The sequence below is a fragment of the Plecotus auritus genome, assembly GCF_963455305.1.
Source record: "Plecotus auritus genome assembly, chromosome: 10".
Lineage (NCBI taxonomy): Eukaryota > Metazoa > Chordata > Mammalia > Chiroptera > Vespertilionidae > Plecotus > Plecotus auritus.
In genome coordinates this window covers 20415258-20440989 of record NC_137785.1, presented here as the reverse complement: position 1 = coordinate 20440989, position 25732 = coordinate 20415258, and the positions used below count along the sequence as shown (strand labels likewise).

The following is a 25732-nucleotide window of genomic DNA, read 5'->3' as shown; positions in this document are numbered from 1 at the left end:
TGCCCCCTCCCACCCAGGCTGCAGGAGGCCCGAGCTCTACTGAGACGACGGCGGCCCCATGGGCCAGGGGGCCGGGCACTGCTGAGTAAGAGGCCCCCACAGCGCACTCCTGCCGGCCAGGCCCGGGGTAAGAACATCCGCCTTTCCCCTGCCGCCGAGGGGGGAGGGTTCCGGGCCAGATAAAGCCGTCTGGTTCCCACGGCCCAGCCACTGCCTAGCTGCCCCCCATTGTAGCCCAGTACCCCACCCCAGGACACGGCCCCCTCTAGGGACCCTGGCGTCCGGCCTTGAGAGGTAAGCCCAGGACAGGACCAGACGCTAGCCAGAGGCGCTGATCTGCGGGGGTGGGGCCGGGAAGCCAGGCGTCCGGGCTCCCCGCGGCCAAAGAGGGGGGCGCTGTCCCGGCAGAGAGCGCAGCTGAACTAGCCCAGACAACAAAAGCAATTGTGCGGGTTGGCGCCTGCCCGGTCACTGAATGCCCAAAATCGCCTGACGGCTAGAGGCCAAAGGCCTCCCCTTGCTTCCCTTGCTCTGCTCTCGCTCCAGCTCTCGCCCTGGGCTAGCACACCCCCTAGTTTTAACTACCCTCAAAAGTGCCCCTCCTGCTGTGGCCTTCAGCCCAGATGTGTCCCCTCCTCCCTAAAGTCTTCCAGATGTGGGCCTCTGGCCAGATGTGAGGACCCCCGCCCACAGCCTCAGTTCCCCGTTTCCCCTTATTCATTCTGACTTCTTTTACCAGGTGTGGGGGTTTCTGGCCAGATGATAGTGAAGCCCCCCCCCAGCGTCCTGCACACCATCCAGACCCCCAATTCCTTCATGTGCCCAGGTGCAGACCCTCCTCTCCCCCAGATTGCCACCTGGCTGCCCAGATGTGCCGTGACCGTCCCCTATCCATATGAAGCCCCGTTCTCTGTACCTAGGGCAGAGAATCAGCCCTTAGCCGCCTCCCCAAATGCGGCCCCCACTTCTCCTTCCTCTTTATGGATTCAGGCCTGTCTGGGGAAAATGAGCCCGCCCCCACCTGTTCCCTTCCTCGCCGCTCCCTCGTGGGCCCCATTCACTTGTTGAAGCGAGGAGGGACAGAGGGGGCGCCCCCTCCCCCTGTGAGTCTAGCGCCCAGCCTGCGCGCCTCTGGCTGCGCGCCCAGCCCCACGCGCCCCCGCGCGGCCGCCGGGGAGGGAGTGGTGAGGAGGGGGGGCCTGAGCGGGGGCGCGGCCGTCCTCCCCCGCGGGCGGGCGGGCGCGGCCGGGCCCCTCGGGCGGGCTGGGGCGGCGGCGCGGCCGAGCGCGGCGCTGCAGCCATGGCGGGCGGCGCGCGGCTGCTCTGGGTGTCTCTATTGGTGCTGCTAGCGCTGTTCGGGCCACAGCCCGGACACAGCCAGCCGCGAGAGCGCCTCCGCGTGCGCTTTACCCCAGCGGTGTGCAGCCTGCGCTGCGTCCATGGGCCCACCGGCCCTCGCTGTACCCCGATCTGCGCGCCCCGCAACACCACCAGCGTGGACAGCGGCGCGCCCGGCGGGGCGGCCCCGGGGGGACCCGGCTTCCGCGCCTGTGAGTGCGGGGTGGTGGTCCCGAGGGAGGGGTTCCCAGAGGGAGGAGAAACCCCTGGGGATGGTGGAAACAGTCCCCCAGGGAGAGGGAGCCCAGATTCCCTGTGCTGGGGGGATCCCTGGTTACTTAAGAAAGGAAGCTTCAAATTCCTGGCTTTTGGGGTTGGGTCCTGATTTTTCAAGCAATGGGGGTTCTCAGGGACCTGTGGCGTCCCACGTGAGGGAATTGGGTCTGATGACTTTCCAGCCTTTGAGTCAATCTTGGTGATACCAGAATTGAGGGCCCTGGGAACTTGGGGAAAGGGGGCTTGAATTGAGACTATAATGGGTCCCTAAAGACCAAGGGAGAGTTTCAGGGCTTGTGGCGGGGCAGGGGGGCGGGGGGGGGGTGTCCCAGTTTCTGTGTCTATGAGTGAGAGGGATTAGGAAAGTCCAGGATGGGAGTGCCTGTGTGGAGGGGGATTGACTGGGATGAGGAAAGTTGATTTGGAGAGCTGAGAGGGAACCGGTCCATAGAAGGAGGGTTTCTGCAGGACCCTGAGTTGCAAGGGTCACACATGGGAGAGAAATCCAGATAGGAGGCCTAGGGGATGGGGTGCCCTTGGGGACAGAGGGAACAGAAGGAGGGTGGGCACCAGGCACCTCCTAGAGATGGGGAGTCCCCAAGGGTTCAGGTGAGGTGGGAGAATGGGCCACCTGTTTGCTACAGGGTGTGGGGATGGGCTGATTCTCTGGTTGGGGCCTACCTGCTCCCAACCCAAGAGGCCCTCTGGAGTGGGGAGTGGGGGCCCCTGGCGCCGAAAACTCGCCCAGCCTGGCCCCCAGCCAAGCCAGCCCTGGCGGCGTGAGCTCATCTCCCGCCTGAGCCCCGCCTGCTGCCACTCCTTCTCTCCTCCCCTTCCTCCCTCCTTCCATCACTCCCTTCCAGCCCAGCCCCAAAGCACCCGTGCCAAGCGCCGTGCCCAAGCGGGTGCCAAGCCCCTGGAGGCACAAGGAGGAGCATGTGAAAGGGGGCTGACCTCGGCAGGACCCCGATGTCCTCAGCTCCTCACTCCTCCAGGGGCTTAGGGGGTGGAGTTGGCCATGCCCATCTAGCAGCTTGCCCTGGCATGGGAGCCTTCAGGGAGCTGGGTGGGGGGCCTACTTTCAGGCCAAGAGAAGGTGGAGAAATGCTCTGAGGCTGGAAAGTGCACCCCCCCCCCCCCCCCCCCGCCGCAAGACGTAGCTTGATTATCACAACCCCCAGCAGAGACCTTTCCTATCCTAGGCCTATTATTAAGGATCCCTATTAGAGCAACCTGGAATCCTGGCCTAGCTCCCCTAACTAGTGGAACCAGAGTGTCTGCCCTCAGATCCTAAGTACCATCCCCACCCCATCAATAAACTAGAGAAAAGCCCCTCAGGTGAAGTTTCCTCCCTCCCATTCTTCTGATGTAATCTACCAAATTGTGCCTGCCACCAGAGAATTCTGTAGTATTTTCCCTCCGCTATTGTTCCCCACTCTCCAGAGGGGCCCCAGATTACAACCCTGTACACTGATAACTCCACTTCCTAGCTGATTTCTTTTCCCACAAAATACTACCATTTTCTTATATTTCCAATGGAATCCCATCAGAGATTCCTAATTCCTATCTTTCCAAGTCCTTCTCTTTCAGTTGACCCCCTCCCCAGGAACTTCTGACCCATCTATCTTCAGAGAATCCCAGAATTGGCCTTGATCAACTGATTAGGACTCCAACACTGTGCTCTCCCCAGGCAGCATTAAACAAAAGACTTGGGCACCCAATCCCTTAGCTGGGAGGAGAAGGAGGATTGCACAGCCTCTCAGAGTCTTTCCAGACTACTGATGCTCTCATGTGCTGGGGACTCCCAGAAATCCCACTTCTTCTAACATTTTTCTCAGCATCTTCAAATTGGCCATCCCCTGAGCCTTCTCCAGTGCTCCCTAGAAGGCACTAGAGTCCTCTTTTCTAGGTAATTCTCTCCAAAAGGACTTAATGGATTCCTGTTGAATGGGTGCCTCAGGTCCTCTGAGCTAGGCTCGTTCCCTTTCCATTCTAGAAAACTTGAGTCTTTGAACCCCAGAGTATTGCACTTTAGCTGGTCTCCCAGGAGTCCAGTCTCTTTACCCTTCAAAATTGAGGGGGCTCTCTATGCTTTCCTCTCTTCAGTGTGTGGCTCAGAATACCACACACGCCTTCCTGGACGGCTCTGGCCGCCTGCTCCCTTCCTCCCATCCACACAGCTGTCTCCAGCTGTTCTCGGTCGCCCCTGGGGAGAAAGGGAGGGGGTGCCCTCGAAGCACACGTCCGGCCTTCTTTGGCTCTACGGCCCCCGGGGCTCCCCAAGGATCGGGAATGCGGAGCCACCGCCCTACCCCCGCCGCGCCCCTCTCTTTGTTTACCCCGCCGCACAGCTGGCAGTGCCCCGCCCAGAGGTGGCCTGGGGCCCAGCGAGTGCGCGCCGAGAGAGGAGGCGCGTTCCCGTTGTTGGCTCCGCCCCGGGGTACTGGAGGCGGGAAGGCAGTGCTAAAGTCTGAGCCAAAGGGGAGGTGGGCGGAGACAGTGCGCTGGGCGGAGCTAAGACGCCCGTCCAGATAGCTGGGAGGCGGGGTGGGAGGGGCTTGAACAAGTAAGCCCGGGCAAATCAGCGTAAGGAAAGGAGGTGGGCGGAGCTAAAGGCAGCGAGTTGGACAACTAGATAGGCGGAGTTTAGAATCCCGCGGGAAGAAGGTGATGTGGGCGGGGCTGCAAGGGGGGAGTGATGCCAGGGAGTGACTAAAATGTGGTTTTAGTCAATGCAAGGGACTAGCTGGGTCTTAAGGGGCTGGAACAGCAAAACTCACAGTCAAAAGATGAGATGGGCAAGGCTAAATGCTTATGGAAAGAGGGCCAAATATTTGGTAACGGAAGATAATTTGACTTTGGATGGTGGACACAGGCCATGTATCAGAAATGTGTACTTGAAACCTATATGATCTTATTAACCAGTTACCCCAATAAACTTAATTTAAATAAATAAATAAATGCTTGTGAAAAGCTAGAGTGGGCGGGGCTTGGCCCCGGGATAGCGCTATGTGGGCGGGGCTGGTACACCCGGGACTCAGTCAGAAAGTGGGGCTGGAGAGGGAAGGTGAGATAACATGACAGTGAATGAAGAGCCGCGGGCGTGGCGAGCCAACCCAGTGGGCGAATCTATACCACAGAGGTCTGGACAACTGGACCGAGCCACTGCTAGTAGCCAAGGTTTGGTGGAAGTGGTACATGACAGCTCAAGGTGTAGCGACTTAGCACTGAGTGATAGCTTTGAGGGTGTAGTTAAAATGTTAGGGACTGAGCTAGTTTGGGTAAGCTGGCCCCGGGGATGCCTGCCAGAAGGGTTGCTGACTCTGAGTGTCCTCGCTTTCCCCCCAGTCCTGTGTCCCTTGATCTGTCACAACGGCGGTGTGTGCATGAAGCCTGACCGCTGTCTCTGTCCCCCGGACTTCGCTGGCAAGTTCTGCCAGTTGCATTCCTCGGGCGCTCAACCCCCGGCACCGGCCATGCCAGGCCTCACTCGCTCAGTGTACACCATGCCACTAGCCAACCACCGCGACGATGAACACGGTTAGGAGAGTGCGGCCGGGGTCCTCTCCTACCTCTCTGTCCACCACCCCTGACCCCACCTTTCCTGTCTTCCCCTGAGTACCCTTCTCCAGTGCGCCCTTTCACCCCTTCCTAGCCCCACTCCTTAAGAACCCGGTATGCACCCCTTTGCCCGCGATGCCTTCCTCCAGGTGTGGCATCTATGGTGAGCGTCCATGTGGAGCACCCGCAGGAGGCGTCCGTGGTGGTGCACCAGGTGGAGCGTGTGTCCGGCCCTTGGGATGTGGCGGACGCCGAGGCAGTGGCGCGGGCGGAGGCGGCGGCGCGGGCGGAGGCGGCGGCTCCCTACACGGTGCTGGCACAGAACGCTCCCCGCGAGGACAGCTACTCGGACGCCTCGGGCTTTGGTTACTGCTTTCGGGAGCTGCGCAGAGGCGAAGTGAGAGGAGGCTGGTGGGGAGGCCCTCCCCGTCCCCCTTTCCACCCCCCCCCACCCCCGAGCGTGCCACCGCGCTGAGGCGCACTCACTAAACACTTCCCCACAGTGCGCGTCCCCGCTGCCCGGGCTCCGGACGCAGGAAGTCTGCTGCGGAGGGGCCGGCGTGGCCTGGGGCGTTCACGACTGTCAGTCGTGCTCGGAGCACCCGGGTAAGCAAGCCCCAGGACGCCCCCGAGGTGCTCGGAGCTGGGGAGGGGTGAGAACCCCCTCGCACTCTGCCCGGCGACAAAACTGTTCTCAAAATAGCCACGCCTGCCTGGTTGTGGGATCACTTCCAGTCTAGCCTCATCCAGATGTTCTGGGACAGCCTGCGCCACTTCTGACTTTGGCTACTCTGCTCTCACCCTGCCTTTGTGCCATGGCCCCAGCCATGCCTGTCTGAAACCGCCCACATTATCTTCTGTCAGACTGCCAACTGGGCGCCGACCCGAACTCAAACACCCAACACCTTTTAGTCCCTTCCACCCACTTTCGTCCCGCCCACTTCTTTCTCGATCCTCTCGCCCTTGGCACGCCCCTCTCCTCCACAGGGAACTCCGACCCAGTGGGAGCCCCACGTCGTCCATGTCCAACTGGCTTCGAAAGGGTTAACGGGTCCTGCGAAGGTGAGCCGGGACAGGGGTGGGAGGGGCTTGGCCCTAAGGGCGGGGCCGGCGGGGAGGTGGTCCCTGACACCACTAGGACCACTCCGTCCCTCCCCGCAGATGTGGATGAGTGCGCGACTGGCGGGCGCTGCCAGCACGGGGAGTGTGCCAACACTCATGGTGGGTACACGTGCGTGTGCCCGGACGGCTTCTTGCTGGACTCATCCCGCAGCAGCTGCATCTGTGAGCCACCCAGAGGGGCCGAGGCTGGGTCCCACGTCCCTCTGTGCCCTCAGACCTATCCCAGCACATCTGGACCTTTGATTTCCTTAAACACCCCCAGATCCTCCAAGACTCCCAGGTCTCTCATTAGATCCACCTCAGACTTTCTGGACCTTCTTCAGCCATTTCTAAGAACCCCTGTTGTCTCCAGATTTCCAGCCTTCCTTCAGCTCCTCCCGACCCCCAAATCCCTTCACCTTCCCTCACCAGAACTTCTTCAGACCCCGAGATCCGTCTCGGACTGTCTTATTCACCCCTCAGACTCTCCTCAGGCCCCAAACATTTTCAGGCCTCGAGACCCCTCATTTCTGCCTCAGACCTCTCCTGAAAGTCCCTCGAATCCACCAAACCCTCCCTGGATACCTCACCTCGCAGATCCCCTGCCCTCCCAAACCCTCTCTGAAATGTTCCTCCCCCTCCCCCAGCCCAACACGTGATTTCAGAGGCCAAGGGGCCCTGCTTCCGCGTGCTCCGCGACGGCGGCTGCTCGCTGCCCATTCTGCGCAACATCACCAAACAGATCTGCTGCTGTAGCCGTGTGGGCAAAGCCTGGGGTCGGGGCTGCCAGCTCTGCCCACCCTTTGGCTCAGGTGAGCACCTTCGGCCCCCCCTAGACTTTTTTTTTTAATTTTATTTTTTTAAATTGTTTGAAGTATTACAAATAGTAGTACATATGTCTCCTTTTTTTTCCCCATTGACCTCCCCCCGGCCTCCCCTACCCCCCCAGTACATGCCTTTACCTGCCCCCCCTCCCCCAGTGTCTTGTATCCATTGGTTATGCTTATACTACCCCTAGACTTGACTCGTAGTGTCCACTTTAGGCACCGCCCCAGACCCCGCCCCCAGGCTTTGAGGCTCACAGCCCTCAAACCTGTTTGAGCCCTAGTCTTGGCCACTTCCCCAGCCTCTGAGACCGGCTACCCTCAGACTGAACTCTGCCCCAGGCCACAACCATCCTTGGCCACATCTACCCCTGAGACACACTACCTTCTTCTGAGCATCACCTCCAGCTTTGGCCACTCCTAGCTCTTTAGATACTCCACCTGTCCATCCTGTCCCCATGCTTTAGCCAAGTCCCCAGCTCCTGAGACACTGCCTTCAACATAGGCTCCACCTTAGGCCCCGCCCCACACATGGCCCTCCCTGAGTCACCACCCTGGAAATCTAGCTTCTGCTTAAAATCAGACCCCACAAGGGACTTGTTTCCTGACCTTCATCCTAGTCTCTGTAGACCCCAAACCAGACCCCACCACCATCCCAAATAGGGAAAACCATCCTTGGTCCCAGTCTTTGGCCAGGGTCCAACCCCATCCCAGCATCTAATCCAAACCCCTGACATACTCCCAGGCCAACCCTCATCCCCAACCAAGGTTCTCTCTCACTCTCTCTCTCTCTCTCTCTCTCTCTCTCTCCTTCCCTGCTTTTATACCCGCTCTTTGCCCCTCTCCCTTCCTTTCCTGTTCCCAGAGGGTTTTCGGGAGATCTGTCCTGCTGGCCCTGGCTACCACTACTCTGCCTCTGACCTCCGCTACAACACCAGACCCCTGAGCCAGGAGCCACCCCGAGTTTCCCTCAGCCAGCCCCGTGCCCCACCCTCCACCCCTCGGTCACCCACAGGTGAGCTGGCTTCTGGAGGAGGGTGTGTTGTCTCTAAGGGGCTGCCCCAGCCCCACAGGGAAAGGAAGTGGGGCACCAAAATCCAGGTCTCCACTCAATGATAGCCTCTCTTTACCAGGCTTTCTGCCCACCCATCGCCCAGAACCCCGGCCTGAGCCTCGGCCGGGCCCTGAGCTTCCCCCACCCAGCATCCCGGCCTGGACTGGTCCTGAGGTCCCCGAACCAGGTTTGGTAGAGGGAATCCAGGGCATTGATGGGGTATTACAGATGGGGGTCTTTGAAGGAGGTTTCAAGGATAGGGCAAGCAGGGATGCCACAGCCAGAGGAATTAAGGAGGGTAAAAAGAGATAAAGGTATGGAGGGTTGGGTGGTGGTTATGTCAAGAGCTGGAGTCGACAGCCTGGCTTAAAGTTCTTTGTTAATTGGGCAAATCATTGAGCCTCAGTTTCCTCATTTGTAAAATAGGAATCATTGTGAGGATTCAATGAGCTATCTCTGAAGGGTCTGGCACATAGTAAGTGCTCAGTTAATGTTAGGCAAATAATTATTTTCATGAGGGCACTAGGAACGCACCTGAGGCAGATAATTGAAGAGCAAAATATTTAAAAATGGAGACTTTAGAATGGTATTATGGGTAAATTTAGGGATAGGATCTGATGAGAACCTCCCACCATAAAAGAAATGGTCACAGGTGAAGACACGGGGCTGAGGAGGGACATCCATAAAGGTGTTTTAGGTAGAGGATCTGAGAGGATTGTACTGGGACAAATGGGACGGAGATGTAAGAGATGGGGGAACCCTGGCTGACTGGATCCCCAGGTCCCTCCGCGGGCATGTGTCAGCGCAATCCCCAGGTCTGCGGCCCGGGACGCTGCATCCCACGACCCAGTGGCTACACGTGCACGTGTGATTCCGGTTTCCGGCTCAGCCCGCAGGGCACACACTGCATTGGTGAGCTAGACAGAGTGGGTGGGCGGAGGCGGGGCGGGGGGCTGTGCCGGCCACCTCCTGACCGGCTCCCTCCGTGCTCTCAGATGTGGACGAATGCCGTCGCATGCCCCCGCCCTGTGCTCCTGGGCGCTGCGAAAACACGCCAGGAAGCTTCCGCTGTGTGTGCGGCCCCGGCTTCCGAGCTGGCCCGCGGGCTACTGAGTGTCTGGGTGAGAAATCCGCTCCAGCCGGCACCTCGGCATGGACCTCGCGCTGCTGTCCCTGCAGAGCAGTTCCCGCCCTCCCCCGCTTCCCCAACCCCTTCGGCCCGACTCTAGCTCCCCAGCCCCGGGCCCGCCCCGTCCCGCCCCCAGACTAGCTCTCGTTCACCCTTAGGCCCCTCCGCTGCCTCTTCCCGGCCAGCATGTCCTTCCCCCCCGCCACCGCCCCCGGGCGGGTCCCTATTCTGCTGCCGCTCAACCTTTGTCTGGCGACCAGGTCCAGGCTTCGCCCTCCCACTCCCCCCCGTCCCCCCGTCACATCCCAGATTCCAGACCCTTGCCCCTCCCTTCCATGTGCCAGACTGGCTCCCGCCCGCCCCCAGACCCCCCTCTGTCCTTCGACTACCGAAACCTATTTACTAGCCATGACCCCTTATTTCCACCCTGCCAAGCCAGTGCCCCGTTCCCAAATCGCCCCTTCCCTCTCTCCTGCCACCCCTTTGCTCGGTCCCCCGAACTTTCCTTCCCTCCCTCGCCCTGCCCAGGCTCTGCTCCTCACACCTTGCCCCCTACGCGGTTCACCTCTCAGCCCTTCCCCTAGTGGGGTCCCAGATCCGGTCCTGATCTCGCCACTCAAGCTCCGCCCTCGTCTTCAATCTACCTACTCCGAACTCCCTACGCCCCTGCCTCCCGCCCAACCTGGCTCGGGTTTAAGCTTGGCTCCACCCCTGCCCTTCCCACTTCCCGCGACTGCCGGGAGGTGGTGGTGGTGGGGCGGGGGGGGGGGGGGGGGGGGCGTGTCTGCCCCAGTTTCAGCCTCCCGGTTTGTGCCCGCAGACGTGGACGAGTGCCGACGCGTGCCGCCGCCCTGTGACCGTGGGCGCTGTGAAAACACGCCAGGCAGCTTCCTGTGCGTGTGCCCTGCTGGGTACCAGGCTGCACCCCACGGAGCAGGCTGCCAAGGTGAGGGACTGGAAGGGGCAGAGGGGAAGGGGATATGAGGGGGGCGGAAGGGCAGAGCTGCAGTGGTGAGGAGGGAGACACTTAGCAATGGAGCTGACTGGGGAGACAGAGCCAGGTTCTGAGAACCAGACGTGCAGCCTGATGGCTGTAGAGACAGTGACATGCGGGGGACAGAGAGGCCAACTGGTGGGAAACAGAAGGACTGAGTCTCGGAGGTTGGGTATGTCAGTCATGGTGGACAGAGTAGAGGGAGGCCCACACGGGTGGGGACTAGAAAGGCAGAGTTCCAGGAGACAGGCAGGCAGCTTAGAATAGGGATTGAAAAGATAGATGGAGGATGAAGAGATAGAATGATGAGAGACAGGGTGACTGAAGGATGGAGTCAAGGAGAAAGAGGGAGGGTGGAGGGTGGAACATCAAAGCAATGGAGGTCAGGGAGGCAGAGTGTAGCATGGGGGCCATAAAGGAGGTATGACACCGGTCCCTGCCCTCTCAGATGTGGACGAGTGCATCCAGAGCCCTGGCCTCTGTGGCCGAGGAGCCTGTGAGAACCTGCCTGGCTCTTTCCGCTGTGTTTGCCCGGCTGGCTTCCGAGGCTCAGCGTGTGAAGAGGATGTGGATGAGTGTGCCCAGGAGCCACCACCCTGTGGGCCGGGCCGCTGTGACAACACCGCGGGCTCCTATCACTGTGCCTGCCCTGCTGGCTTCAGATCCCGAGGGCCAGGGGCCCCCTGCCAAGGTGAGGGTGCTGAGTCCAAGTGCACTCCACCCCCATTTGCTGGGGGACTGGAGAGAGACATGATTGGCGGGGGGCGGGGGGTAATACAGGGTGATGGAGCTCAGTGGTGGAAGACAGACACAGAAAGGTGGGGGAGACTGAGAGGATAGGTGGGTCTGACTACAGAGTCTCCTCCTCTTTCTCCAAATATGAAGCTGTTCTCCATTTTACATCCCTTTTTGTTTTTGTTTTTGTGTGTGGGGGGGGGGTTGGTAATTTTTCTTTTTTTTAATATATTTTTTTATTGGTTTCAGAGAGGAAGGGAGAGGGAGAGAGAGGTAGACACATCAATGATGAGCATGTGGCTTGACCAGGAATCAAACCAAGACCTCCTGGTTCATAGGTCGATGCTCAGCCACTGAGCCACACCCATACCGGCTGGGCTTTCCCTCCCTTTTCGGAGGATACTCTTTTGCTTGTGGGACTCCTGAGGTGGGGACAGCTCTGAGGCAGGAGGGCCACATGCAGGAGGTGGTGTCCAGGCCCCACCCTGGCAGCTGTGAAGGGACCATTAATGGGGAATCAAGGGAGGAGGGAGCAGCCTGGGCCAAGTCCAGGAGGCTGCCTCCAGACTGCAACGCCGAGGCTGCGGTGGGTGATGGCAATGGAGATGGGTCCAGGCTCCTTCCTCAGCCCCACTGGTCCCCTCTGCCCCAGATGTGGATGAATGTGCTCGTAGCCCCCCGCCCTGTGCCTATGGACGGTGTGAGAACACAGAAGGCAGCTTCCAGTGCGTCTGCCCAACAGGCTTTCAACCCAGCCCTGCTGGCTCCGAGTGCCAGGGTGAGGCCTGGGAGGGAGGGAGGCCTGTGGGTGGGTGAGGGGGCTGTGAGAGCACTCCTTCCAGGCCATACTCTCCCCTATCCTTCAGATGTTGATGAGTGTGAGAACCACCTGGCGTGTCCTGGGCAGGAATGTGTGAATTCACCCGGTTCCTTCCAGTGCAGGGCTTGTCCTGCTGGCTACCACCTGCACCGTGGCCGATGTACTGGTAAGATCAGGTTATGACCTTGGACCTGCATTATAACTTCTGACCTAGATGGTGACCCCTGTCCTGGACTGCAACCCAAACCCGGTCCATAACCTCCTGACCTGGACCTCAATTCCCTTACCTGAACCACACGCCCCAGAGCCTGACTGTGACTTTTAACATAGACTATGGGCCCCTGACTCAGACTGCAGTTCCTGACCTGGACTACAACCTTTGACCCTGAATGTGACTTCTTACTCTATGACTCATGGACCTTCAACTTGACATTTGACCCTAACCATGATCCTTGCTAATAACCCCTTACCACAACTCTATAGCAAGTGTGACCCTCCTGACCCTGCCTGTCCTTAGTTCTGTATGTGACTTGTGACCCCTGAACTTGACTTTGACATTTGACCTAACCATAACTCCTGACCATAACCCTGCTACAACCCCTGATTCTGTGTAACCCTTGAAACTCTCTCTTTCACTGCCCCTGTCTCTTCTCAGAGTCCCTTCCCTGGGGCCTGATTGGGTTCACATCCCCAGCCCCAATCCCTGACTAGAGGCAGAATTCTGGACCCTGACTATAACACCTGACCCTAATTGGTCTCAAATCCTCCAGTTCACTGACTCGGACCCCTGCTTCATCAGAAAGTCATCCAGTGATTCTGGTTTACAATACCTGACCCCCTACCCTAATTAATTTATGTCCCCTGTACCAGTGCAGAGTCTCTTCACCTGACCCCAGGATCCTGGCACAGGGAGTTCCCAAAAACCCAAACCCGCAGAACCCCCAATCATGGTCCCCAGAATCAGAGAACCCCGGTCTCCCTAGCCCACTTCAGCCATGGAGCCTTCTCATATCCAAACCAAGACACTGCCCACCACCTCTTGTAGACCCCTTGCCCCAACGGAATCCGTCCAGTGTGTCTCTACACTGGACCCCTTCTTTATTTTTTAAAAATCTTTATTGTTGAAAGTATTGCATAGGTCCCCCTTTTTTCTGGACCCCTTCTGAAACCCCCATTCCCACAGATGTAGACGAATGCAGTTCGGGCGCCTCCTGCGGCCCCCATGGCCACTGTACTAACACCGAAGGCTCCTTCCACTGCAGCTGCGCTCCTGGCTACCGGGCGCCGCCTGGCCGGCCTGGGCCCTGCGCAGGTGGGCAGGATGGGGCCAGGGCCGGAGAGCCTGAGATGGGCATGGGCTCCTGGGTGAAGCCTGTTGGAGGTTTGGAAGCTGGACAGAGGAGCTGTGGGTGGAGCGTAAGAGCCCACCCAACAGGGCATGCGGCTTGGGGGCGAGGTGGCCGCTTTGTGGGCGGGGCTTGGGTCTCAGGGGCGGGTCCGGTGACCCCCCCAGCTCTGTCTCACATACCCTAGACGTGAACGAGTGCCTGGAGGGCGACTTTTGCTTCCCCCACGGCGAATGCCTCAACACCGACGGCTCCTATGCCTGTACTTGTGCCCCCGGCTACCGGCCCGGACCCCGCGGAGCCTCTTGCCTCGGTCTGTACCCACGCTGGGCCCGGACCCGGACCCGGAAAGGGTGGTTTTATACCAGGAAAAGGCAGGACAAGGAATGGGAGTCTGAATTCTGGATGGAGTCGGGACGCATTTTGGGGGCGGAGCCTGTGGGGCCTGGGGTTGAGATGGAGGGGAGGGGTTGGGAGAGGAAAGGGGAGAGTAGAGCCTGGGTAGCTGGGCAGTGGTTGGAAAGGAATGGCTTAACCCCGTCGGAGGGGTGGGGCTTGAGAAGGGGCGAGCCTAAGACCGGTCGGGGCGGGGAGAGGGCTGTGGAGGGCGTGGCCTGGGAGATGGAGCGGAGAAGGAGGTGGGTCGGGTTTTGGATTCTGTCCCGCAGACGTGGACGAATGCAGCGAGGAGGACCTCTGCCAGAGCGGCATCTGTACCAACACCGACGGCTCCTTCGAGTGCGTCTGTCCTCCGGGACACCGCGCCGGCCCGGACCTCGCCTCCTGCCTCGGTGAGAGGCCCGACCCCTCCTCTCTCCCTCTGCCTCCAGTCTCCCCTCCTCTGTCCTCTTTTCTTGCCCTCTTCTCCGCGTCCCCGTCCCCCGCCCTGACTGTCATCTCTCCTCGACTCCCCCATATGTCCTCCTTTGCCTCCCTACCTCCCTGCTTCCCCCATCTGATCGCCCTGCCTCACCTCTCAGACGTGGATGAATGTCGAGAGCGGGGCCCGGCCCTCTGCGGCTCCCAGCGTTGTGAGAATTCCCCCGGCTCCTACCGCTGCGTCCGAGACTGCGACCCTGGCTACAACGCGGGCCCTGAAGGCACCTGTGACGGTGAGACTCATGCCTTCGCCCCTAAGTTACTGGGGTTGGTTCTTTTGGGGACCGCCTGCCTCACAGACTTGTGGGGAGGGAAAGGGCCCCAACCAATGCACTTAACTCTCTCCTCATTTCTGTGCTGGAAATTCTTTCTTTCTTTCTTTCTTTCTTTCTTTCTTTCTTTCTTTCTTTCTTTCTTTCTTTCTCTCTCTCTCTCTCTCTCTCTCTCTCTCTCTCTCTCTCTCGATTTTAGAGAGGAAAGGAGAGAAAGACAGAGATAGACACATTAATGATGAGAATCATTGATCGGCTGCCTTCTGCACGCCCCCCACTGGAGACTGAGCCCACAACCCAGGCATGTGTCCTGACTGGGAATCCAACTGTGACCTCCCAGTTCATAGGTCCGTGCTCAATCACTGAGCAACACCAGCTGGACTATTTTTTTTTTAAAATTTTTTCTTTAAACATTTTTAATTTGTCAATTACAGTTGACATTAAATGCTATTTTAATTTAAAAAAATCCTAGTGTCACCTGGCCAGCGTGGCTCAGTGGTTGAACGTCGACCTATGAACCAGGTGGTCACAGTTGGATTCCCAGTCAGGGCACATGCCTGGGTTGAGGGCTCGATCCCCAGTGTGGGGTGTGCAGGAGGCAGCCCATCAATGATTCTCTCTCATCATTGATGTTTCTATCTTTCTCTTCCTCTCTCTCTGAAATCAATAAAAATATATATTTTAAAATACTTTTTTAAAATCTTAGTGTCTTGTATTTTCTTGGGGAGGGAGGTGGGAGTTTGGGGGAAGTCACTACTATCAGGACCCAGGACACGCCTTGCTTCCAGAAGCAGCCCGTGCCCCCTCTGCCAGTTGAGTTAGTCCAGCAAGTTATCTCCTAACCCAGGGGTCCTCAAACTTTTTAAACAGGGGGCCAGTTCACTGTCCCTCAGACCGTTGGAGGGCCGGACTATAGTTTAAAAAAAAAACTATGAACAAATTCCTGTGCGCACTGCGGGCCCGGGATGAGTCGGCTGCTAAGCAGGACAGGCAGCGGCACCCGGTGGGCCGGATAAATGTCCTCGGCGGACCGCATGTGGCCCGCGGGCCGTAGTTTGAGGACCCCTGTGACCTAACCTAAGAACAGTTAGCCTCTCTCCCCCTTTCTTGTTGGATTAAAACTCCCTGTTTTTCCCTCTTCAGGCTCCCTCTCTTTGGACCTGCCTTCTTCCTACCTTCCACCACTCACTCCACTTCCAGCTGTCCCTCCAAAGAGGTGCAGCCCTGGTTGTCCTGGGCCCCATCCTTTCCCAATGCCAAATTCACCAGATTTCTCCAAGCACTGACCTGCCCACTTAAAATCCACCCCTTTGAAGTGTTGTTTGTCTCTCCAGATTGGGTCCTTTGTCTTTCCTCAGACTTCTCCGGGCCTTGGGAACTACAGGTCTATACCTTCTGGTCTCTGTTCCACCTTCACACCACCCCTTGCCTACTCTTCTCATTTTCCATGCCTTCCCACCCCTCCATGCCCCCACCTCACCCCTCACCTTCCAGCCCTCCTGCCCCATTCCCCCAGCAGCCTTTGGCAGGGGACTTGCTGAGACAGGAGGCTAGGACTAATCCAGGTCCTTGTTTGGGATGGAGTGTGGATCAGCATTTTGTGGAGCAAATGAAATGACTGTGGGATGCCATTGGCTCTTTGGTTGCCACAGCTCTGGCTCAGAGAAACCTGGTTTCAGGGGCTCTCATTCACTAATTCTACAAGAATACACTAAGCACCTGCTGTGTGCCAGACATTGGGGGGCAACAGGCTGTATGTTAAACAAAATTCCTGCCTTCATGGAGCTGCCATGTGGCGGGGAGGACAGACAATAAATAGGTAAATTCATTCAAAACTCACTCAGCAAACCATTTGGGGCACCTACTGTATGATAGGTACTGTTCTAGGCCCTGGGAATACAGTGGGGAAACAAGACAGACACAAGTCCATGCTGTTGTGGAGTTTGCATTCTAGGGAGGTGGTTATAATATAATGTCAAGTTTAAGAAGAAAAATGTAGCAGAACAAATGGACAGAGACGACCGGGCAGTGGGCGAGCGAGTGCTAGGAGGGCTTGACCTAGACTCTTGAGTGAAGTGAAGGAGGACGCCATGCAGATAGCTGAGGGAAAAGTGTTCCTGACAGAGGAACAGCACCTGCAAAAGCCTGAGGTGAAACTATGTTCGAGGCCTTTGCAGTTTTCACCACTGTCAATCTTAAGAAGCTCAGCCTCCTAGAATCTAAGATTCATAGAAACTTCTCAGTCCTGAGAACTGAGTGTCATCAGGAACCTGTGAATCCAGGCCTATAACTCCCCTCTCCTTCCCTCACCTTGTCCCCACTCTTGCAGATGTGGACGAGTGCCAAGAATATGGCCCGGCAATTTGTGGTGCCCAGCGCTGTGAAAATACCCCTGGCTCCTACCGCTGCACGCCTACCTGTGACCCTGGCTACCAGCCCATGCCTGGGGGCGGATGCCAGGGTGGGTGTCCTTCGGGCATTGGGTGAGCTGTGGAGGAGACAGAAGGCCCAGCAATGGTCTGACTGTCTGCTGGTTGCAGATGTGGATGAATGCCGGAACCGGTCCTTCTGCGGGGCCCATGCCGTTTGCCAGAACCTGCCTGGCTCCTTCCAGTGCCTCTGTGACCAGGGCTACGAGGGGGCACGGGACGGGCGTCACTGCGTGGGTACGGGGCTCCAGGGGGCTGGGGTGGGACCAGAGGGTGGGGAAGAGGTCGGTCAGGCCCAGCGCCTCTCCATAGATTTGAACTATGTGAACTTTGGGGGTTTGGAATTTAAACCTTGGGATATAAGATCCATCTTCAGGAAACCCTCTTTCATTCAGATTTTATGTGGGGGATGCTTTAAAAATCATGCCTAAAGTATGTAAAATGTACTAATCTTAAATGTACATAAACATTATTTTTCCCAACTTTTTTTTTTTTTTTTTTTTTTTTTTTTAGAGAGAGAGAGAGAGATGTGAGAGAGAAACATCGATAGGTTGTCTCCTCTATGGATCAGGGATCAAACCTGCAACCGAGGTATGTGTCCTGACCAGGACTAGAACCTGCCACCTACAGGATGATGCTCCAACCAACGGAGCCACCTGGCCAGGGCTTCCCAACGTTTTATGAAGACATTTTCTAAACATACAGCCTGACCATCTGATTATACTTGCTTCCTCATACATCTATCCATGAATACAACTAATTTTTTTTGATAGATTTAAAATTAAATTACAGGCATCAATACACTTCTTCCTAAATTCTTCAGTATGCATATTATTAACCAGAGTTCAATATGTGTTTATCGATATTTTCATTTGCGATTCAATGTACATACAGTGAAATGCATGGATTTTAATTATACATTCTCTAAGTTTTGACAGATGCCAACACAACAGGCTACCTTTCTTTAAAGGGAATTAAAATTGTGAAGCCCTGGGATATAGTTGAACTTCAGGCACACCTGCATCCAGGCGTTATAACAAGGCTGTTTCCTCTCGGCTCTGCTTCCCTCTGCTGCATTTGTTTTCAGGCAGACTCTCTCTTCACAATGACAAAGGTGGTCTTGGCACCTCTAGCTAACATCCTCATCTTGGCAGCCCTAGCTACAGACGGAGGCTCTTTCTTGATATTTTCAGCCAAAGTCTCAGGGCTGGCTTTGCCTGGCCCAGCTTAGGCACTGCCTGTCTCTGAACCAGAGAAACACAGCAATCTGGTTGGCAGTGCCTGGGACTTGTTCCCACTTCTGGGAGTCGAGGTAGCCCCACTCAAAACACATGGGCTGGAAATAGAGGAGCAGAAGGCTCCCAATGGAAATTCGGGGTTTGTCACCAGAAGAGAAGTTGATGATGGGGGCTGGGCCATTAAAAATACCAGTTACATCTGGAAGTTCCGACTTTTAGACTCTGGGAATCAGAGTTGACCACCACCGACTTCCTCTCCCCTGTTGTCTCCTGTTCACAGATGTAAATGAATGTGAAACGCTACAGGGCGTGTGTGGAGCTGCCCTGTGCGAGAATGTGGAGGGCTCCTTCCTCTGTGTCTGCCCCACCAGTCCTGAGGAGTTTGACCCCATGACTGGACGCTGTGTTCCCCCACGGACTTCTGCTGGTGAGACTGATGTCAGTGTCTATTTAACTGATGGCTGCTTGCCCCACAGAAAAATGATGCGGTCTAACCATTCCTGATGTGGACAGCTGCCACTAGTTAAATGCCATTGTTTTAAACAACAAAAAACTTCAGAACTTGAGGGTTAATCTGGGTAGTGGGATTCAGAGTCAGGAGAACTAGAGCCTGCCCTGCCTGACTTTACCAGCTCGCTTCAGGCAGCAAATGCTCATAGGGCATCCATTGTGTTTAGTCCCAGAGAAGTCACTCTGTTTTGAAGAGACTCACAACAGTGGGGGCAGGCAGATGTAACACTAGGCGGTGACAACCCAGAGGAATCAGGGCGGGCTGAGGAAACGCAGGCCGGAGGGAAGGAGCCCAGCCTGAGAGAAGAGGTAGGGAGGGCTTCCTGAAGGAGGGGATGTCTGAACTGAGAGCATTAGGATGAGTAGTGGGTGAAGTAGGGGAGGGTGACATTTGGGGCAGAGAGAGCAAGGACCAAGGCAAAGGTCTGGCCAGGCAAGAGAGGGCCTGGCATGTTGGAGGAGCTGAAGTAAGTTCAGGGAGGCAGGATTTACAGAACAAGGGAAGGAGTGGGGAGAGAGGCTGCAGGAGGCTGGTGCCAGGCCACACTGACTCACCGTGGTCAGGAGGCTAGACTTGTCCTGAGGTTACCCTGGCACCATGGACGGGTTTTGAGCAGAGGGGAGGTGTAATCAGATTTTGAAACCTCTTTGGCAGCCATGTGAAGGTGGGTTGGAGGAGGTGACCCTGGGTTCTGGGGGGCAGGGACTGGGCAGAGAGGACAGGACTAGATCAAGGCAGCCCCGCCCCACCCAGCCACAGGAGGGGAAGAGAGGGCAGGTGGGAGAACACGCAGGAGGCCAAGCAGCAAGCGGTGGGGCTGCCTGGGTTTGGGGATGAAGACTCTGAGGCCAGTTTGGGACCCCTTGGATGTGAGAGCCCAAGGAGGTATCCTGGAGGTCAGGGAAACCCCCTTCTGCTACAAAAACTGCAGGTGCCATATTGTGCCAGATGTCTGGGAGAGTGTGAGGTGGGAAGGCAAGAAGTGGAGAAATGACAGGAGGTGAGAATAGGAGAAAGGGACAATGACAGTGGAGTCTAGTTCTGCCAATAATGGCTGGGAGCCCTTTGGGCCTCAGTTTCTCCACTCATATCATGGGGGCTGGAGGATCAGCCCACACCAGCTAAAGCCTCTTGTCTCTCCAGGCACATTCCCAGGCCCACAGCCCCAAGCACCTGCCAGCCCTGGTCTGCCAGACAGGCCACCCCCTCCACACCCTCCCCGCCGGCCCAGCCCACCCAGGCAGGGACCCGTGGGCAGCGGCCGCCGGGAGTGCTACTTTGACACGGCAGCTCCAGATGCGTGTGACAACATCCTGGCTCGGAACGTGACGTGGCAGGAGTGCTGCTGCACGGTGGGCGAGGGCTGGGGCAGCGGCTGCCGCATCCAGCAGTGCCCGAGCACTGAGACAGGTGGGCATGGGTCCTGGTGGACACAGGGCTGAGGGCTGGGTGGTGTGCATGAGGCTGAGAGGTGGGCACAAACAAGCATGAGGGCTGAAGACTTCGGGGGTGAAGGGTGGGCATGGGGCCAGAGTAAGCACTGAGACTGGTGGGCGTAAGCAGGTCGGGGCGGGGCTGGAAGCGGGGAGTCTGGGCTTAGCCTTGTCTCTGTGTGCAGCTGAGTACCAGTCACTGTGTCCCCATGGCAGGGGCTACCTGGCGCCTAGCGGAGACCCAAGCCACCGGAGAGGTCAGGCCAGGCTTTAAGTTCCACCCACCTTCAGCCCCCAGGCCAGCCCCCTCCCACCCTGTCTCTGTTTTCTTTATTTCCCTCTCTCATCCTACCTGTTTCTCTGTCTCCTCCCACCCACCCCACCCCCATCTCTCTCTGTCTCCATCTTTCCCTATCTCTACCTCTGGCTCTCTATCTCCATGTCTGCCTCTCTCTTCCCTGATTATACCACACAGCCTCCCCCTCCCAATCCAGCCCACCCCAAACCCTGGCCTCCACCCATCTCTCTTGGTGGGGCACGCCTCTGACCATCCTTCCCGCAGATGTGGATGAGTGCCAGCTGTTCCGAGATCAGGTGTGCAAAAGTGGGGTGTGCGTGAACACGGCCCCAGGCTACTCGTGTTATTGTAGCAACGGATACTACTACCATGCCCAGCGACTGGAGTGTGTCGGTACGAGCCCACCCTCACCATCCCCAAAGAACTCTCCCCAGCCCCGCACCGCCTCGGAACAGGGTCACCGCCAGTAGGAAGTCTTCCCGGAGTCCAGACTCCATCCATCACTGCCAATGCCCTGGGGGAACCGGGAAAGGGTAGAGGCTGCTTCTTAGCCACTCTCCCCTCCCCCGCCACCCTAGATAACGACGAGTGCGCGGACGAGGAGCCGGCGTGTGAGGGGGGCCGCTGCGTCAACACCGTGGGTTCTTATCACTGCACGTGCGAGCCCCCGCTGGTGCTGGACGGTTCGCGGCGCCGCTGCGTCTCCAACGAGAGCCAGAGCCTCGGTAACCCGACCTCGAGCCTGTCCCGCCCCGCCCCGCTGATCACGCCCCGCCCCGCCCCGCCCCGCCCCCCAGTCCTGCCCAGCCGATCACGCCCCGCCCCAGTCCCGCCCAGCTGCCTTGCCTCCTGAATCCCGGCATCCTTCCTGCACACTGAGTGAATCGTGCACACTGAGTGAATCGTGCACACTGAGTGAATCGTGCACACTGAGTGAATCGGCAGGGGCCCTCCCTGCCTTATAAGACGGTTGTGAAGAATTTTATTTTTAAGGACAGAACAGGACCTGGTCTGAGTGCTAGAGGCGTGTTCCCTTTATTTCCCTGTGTATCTCCGACTCCATCTTTCTGTGGGTTTCTTTCTTTAGGTTTTTCTCTGACACTTTCTGGGACTATCATTGTTTCTAGGTCTGTTTCTGGGTCTGTCTCTGCATCTTTGCTGACCCATTTTTCTTAGAATCCCTGACTGTTTGAATGTGTTTGTCTCTATCTCTTTGGGTTCTTTCTTTCTCTTTTTTTTTGCCCACAGACCCAAACTCTGGTCCTACAACATCCCCAAACACTTCATTCAAACAGTGCTCAGAGAGGAAAATCAACTTCCTCAAGGTCACACAGCCCTCCAGAGGCCAGACTTGGATAAAGTCCTCCCAGCTTCTAGCACCCAGTCATTGGAACCCCTCTGCTCTCGCCTCCTATGACAGCCTCATGCCAGACCAAGCCCTGTCCTCAATTCAGAACCTGGGAACGACCTCAGAGGGCTTCTGGGAGTCAGACCACAGCCGATGAGGATCTGGTGATAGGCAGAGGTGGCCAGCTGCTCCAGCAGGAGAGGAGGCCGAGGGTCAGTCCCACCCTGATGCATGCTGTCTTTGCCCTCAGATGACAACCTGGGAGTGTGCTGGCAGGAAGTGGGTGCTGACCTCGTGTGCAGCCGCCCTCGGCTGGACCGCCAGGCCACGTACACAGAGTGCTGCTGCCTCTACGGGGAGGCCTGGGGCATGGACTGTGCCCTCTGCCCTGCCCAGGACTCAGGTACTGCCATCTGCCTGGGCTGCACCCAGAGGTCCTGCCCCTCAGGCTTCAAATCCAGACCATTAGAGCTCTTAATGCAGACCCAGTGTTAGCCTACCAGATCTCCCCAAACTCAGCCCACAGACCCCTAAATCTTAGTACCCTAGTCCCCAAGTCACATCCCAGAGACCTCCCGGTCTTATCAGCAGGTCCCATAGGGCCCTGAGGTCTGGTCTATCTGACCCTCACTCCTGGTCTCCAGAACCCCAGAACAGCCCATGGGACCCTCCCCTCCTCCACATCCAGGCCCTTAGACCTCCAGTACCAGGTGCTCAGATCCCTCCATCCTGGCCCACCAACTCTGGTCATAACCCACAGGCCTCCAAGTTCCATTGCCTTGGATACCCATATTCAAGCACTGAGGCCCCAGTTCTTGCCTCTTAAAACCCTTGATTCCCCCAATCCTCAGCCCTTGGGAACCCAGCCCAGCCCCAGGCCCAAAGACCCCATCCTTGATCCTCAGACCTCCAGGTCCAGTGGGTCAGATCCTTTCCCAAGCATCCTGGCCCCCAGAACTCCAGTAGCAGTTTTTGGGAATTCCCAGTCCTAGTCCCTAAAACACCAGCATCCCATACCTGTAGACCCCTAGTCTGAGTTCCCATGGAGCCCCCAAATTCCAGAACATTGGACCATAATTTCTAGCTGCAGTCCTTAGTACTCCTGACCCCAGCACCTTGGAATCCTAGACTCAGGCCTTGGACACTCAGTCCTGGCTCCAGAACCCCTGACCCCCACCCTGCAAGCCAAGTCCCCTCCTCTGAAGCCCCTTCCACGCCTCAGCCCAAGGCACTCCTCCCTCTCCTCTGGGTTCTTCCCACAGGGGGGACATGCATGGTGGGTGCAAGGCAAGCAAGGAATGACTGTTAGGCTTGTCTCCTGTTTACAGATGACTTTGAGGCCCTGTGCAATGTGCTGCGCCCCCCTGCATATGGCCCCCCACGACCAGGTGGCTTTGGACTCCCCTACGAGTATGGTCCAGACCTTGGTCCACCTTACCAGGGCCTTCCATATGGGCCTGAGCTGTACCCACCACCTGTGCTACCCTATGACCCCTACCCACCGCCACCTGGGCCCTTTGCCCGCCGGGAGGCCCCCTATGGGGCGCCACCCTTCGACATACCCGACTTTGAGGATGATGGTGGTCCCTATGGTGAATCTGAGCCTCCTGCTCCACCCGGCCCGGGCACCCGCTGGCGCTATCGGCCCCGAGACACCCGAGGCTCCTTCCCAGAGCCCGAGGAGCCACGTGAAGGCGTAGGCTACGCTGGTGAGCACGGGACTCGGGAGGATGGAACTGTGCAGATAGGCAGGGAGGGAGAAGGGAGAGATGCAGAAAGGAAGAAGCCAGGGGGAGAGACAGGCACAGAGAGATATGAAAACACAGATGCGGTCAGGGAGAACAGAGATACACCTGTAAATCCACCAAGGAAGGTGAGGACCGGGACGGAAGGGGCGGGGCGGGGGGGTAACTAGTGAGCACAGCCAGATACACTTCCTAGCCCCACAGCGCCCCCTGGAGAAGGATGGGTGGTTCAGAAAGGAACATACAGAGCAGCCAGGGGCAATGAGGGAGAGAAACACAGACCCTGAATGAGGGAGTCCCCGCACTCTCCTCCGCAGGCGCCCTGGCTGGGCCCTACGAGGGGCTGGAGGCGGAGGAGTGTGGGATCCTGGACGGCTGTGCCCACGGCCGCTGCGTGCGGGTCCCCGAGGGCTTCACCTGCGACTGCTTCGACGGCTACCGCCTGGACATGACCCGCATGGCCTGCGTCGGTGAGGGGCTGGCCAGGGCGGGCCTGGGGATAGGGCGGAGCTTAGTGCCGGCTAGGGGCGGGGCCAGCCCAGAAGGCGCAGCCTGACTTGCCGGAAAGCAGAGCTGGGCCTCAGTGCCGGCTGGGCCGGAAGCAGGTAGGAGGGTAGGGTCCTGCAGGTGTGACGTCTCAGGACGCCTCGTGCTGCCATGGATTAATTTTCGGGACCTCTTTGGAGAGCCTCAGGCTTCCCGTCTGCGAAGTGGGAATGGGAATCATGTTTGCCCAATTTAGAGAGTAGTAGCACAGGACTCTGGGGGCGTGGAGAGACCTCAGACTTGCTGTGTGACCTGCCCAGGGAGCTATCCCTTGCTAAGTTTTTCTCATCTCAAGTGACCGTAATCATAGAACTTCAAATAATTGTGAACATCATTAATACTGATTTACAATGACACTGAGGCCTATGTGTAAACTGAGGCTCAGAAAAGAGAGTTGAGTTCCCCAAGGTGCCACAGCCGAGAAACAGCAGGGCCCGGGCACTGAGAGCTGGGCTAAGAGCCACTGAGCAGAGGCTTGGCACGCCGGCCTCGGCTGGAACTTATGTAAAAGGGAATCAGAGCCTACTCCACAGGCACCAGGAGGAGACAGTTACTGCGGTAACGTGCTTAATGCACGTCTGGTTTGGAGTAGGCATGTACCCTGGTTGATATCATCATCAGTATTATTTTCCTAACAAAAACCTAGTGGCGTGGGGCTACCGCACCCATCTTACAGAACCGAGCTGAGGCACAGAAGTCCCGCCACCTGTCCGGGCTCACACCGCCAGCAGGCGGCAGGGGCCAGGCTCGCGCTCAACCAGGAGGCTCTGCGCGCACCCTCCACCCTCGGCCCCGGAGCCGCAGGGGACCGGGGCTGAGCTCCCCGTCCCCGGCCGTGAGTAGCAGCACTCCTTGTACCCCCTCCCCAGACGTTAACGAGTGTGAGGAGGCTGGGGCGGCGGCTTCACTCTGCGTCAACGCGCGCTGCATCAACACCGAGGGCTCCTTCCGCTGTATCTGCCGCCCTGGATTCGCACCCACGCACCAGCCACACCACTGCGCGCCCGCCCGCCCTCGGGCCTGAGCCCGCGCCGCCGGCCCCGCGCCTGCCGCTCGTGCGCATGCGCACATGGAAGCGAACAGAGTGAACGACTGATGGACAGATGGAAGTGGGGACGCCTTTTGCCACCCCCAGCGCCGCAGGCCCGCGCCTAGCCCACGGCCCCCTTCATATTTCCGTTCCTTTTTATAAACATTTTCAATTTAAAAACACCTACTTTGTACCTGCTGCCTCTGTCTGCCCATGATTCTCAGTCGGGCTCCAGAGTTTGTTCTTTGAGCCACTAGATTACACCCCTGCCCATCCCTGGCTCCTTGGCTCTTCATTCCCGAGCCTCCGTCGCTTATTCTCTCTGTCTTTCTCTGTCTATTTCTCTCTTTGTTCTCTCTTCTCTGTCTCCTTTCTGCTGCGTTTTCTCTGCCTGCTTCTTTTAGTCTCTGTTTCTGCCTTTCTCTTTTTCCCCTCTGTCTATTTCATTCTCTAATGTCGGTGTAGGTCTTGCCTCAGGAATTTTAACTACAGAACTGACTCTCCCAATAAATACCGCAGGAGCTGTCTCTTCCCCCTCCCAGGAAGGAATGGGATGGAGTAGCCAGCCAGAGGGTACCCCAGATTTCCCCATGCTCCCCAAAGAAGTAAAAAGCTACTCTGGGACTAGTGGGACATTGAGGCAGGACTGCCTGGAGGGGTAAACCCAGGCCCGGGCCCCAGCTTTGGCTGTGAAAAGCAGAAAGTGGCAGTCCTGGGGGAGGCTGGAATGAGCTGCGTGTGAGGATTGAGTACCCAGCATGGTGTCCCCAGTGCCCCTGCCTACTTCCTGGCCATGTCAGGAGTCCAAAATACACCCCCCAAAAA

At 57.6% G+C, this 25732-nt stretch overlaps 2 protein-coding genes across 2 annotated transcripts in view; both read left to right on the top strand.

Annotated features, from left to right (window-relative positions):
• SNRPA (small nuclear ribonucleoprotein polypeptide A) overlaps nt 1-25732 on the top strand; it is a 752186-nt gene that overhangs the window by 602899 nt on the left and 123555 nt on the right. The gene's annotated exons all lie outside the window — the stretch shown is intronic.
• On the top strand, nt 1274-25079 carry LTBP4 (latent transforming growth factor beta binding protein 4). The gene is made up of 30 exons (XM_080643406.1): nt 1274-1550; nt 4963-5154; nt 5325-5572; nt 5679-5781; nt 6163-6237; nt 6337-6459; nt 6924-7088; nt 7966-8115; nt 8234-8341; nt 8935-9066; nt 9150-9275; nt 10104-10229; nt 10726-10968; nt 11665-11790; nt 11879-11998; nt 13016-13144; nt 13366-13491; nt 13847-13969; nt 14159-14290; nt 16659-16790; nt 16870-16995; nt 18277-18423; nt 19651-19917; nt 20126-20197; nt 20503-20631; nt 20817-20963; nt 21837-21989; nt 22915-23295; nt 23649-23801; nt 24747-25079. The coding sequence occupies exons 1-30, from the start codon at nt 1301-1303 to the stop codon at nt 24899-24901; spliced, it is 4659 nt and encodes a 1552-aa protein (XP_080499532.1). The 5' UTR covers nt 1274-1300; the 3' UTR covers nt 24902-25079.

Excerpts from the sequence above, each read along its gene's own strand:
- LTBP4 (XM_080643406.1), top strand. The coding sequence starts at position 1,301 with ATGGCGGGCGGCGCGCGGCTGCTCTGGGTGTCTCTATTGGTGCTGCTA. Across the intron at positions 11,791-11,878 it reads TGCTGGCTCCGAGTGCCAGG|ATGTTGATGAGTGTGAGAAC; the intron begins GTGAGGCCTGGG and ends CCTATCCTTCAG. Across the intron at positions 16,791-16,869 it reads GCCTGGGGGCGGATGCCAGG|ATGTGGATGAATGCCGGAAC; the intron begins GTGGGTGTCCTT and ends TGCTGGTTGCAG.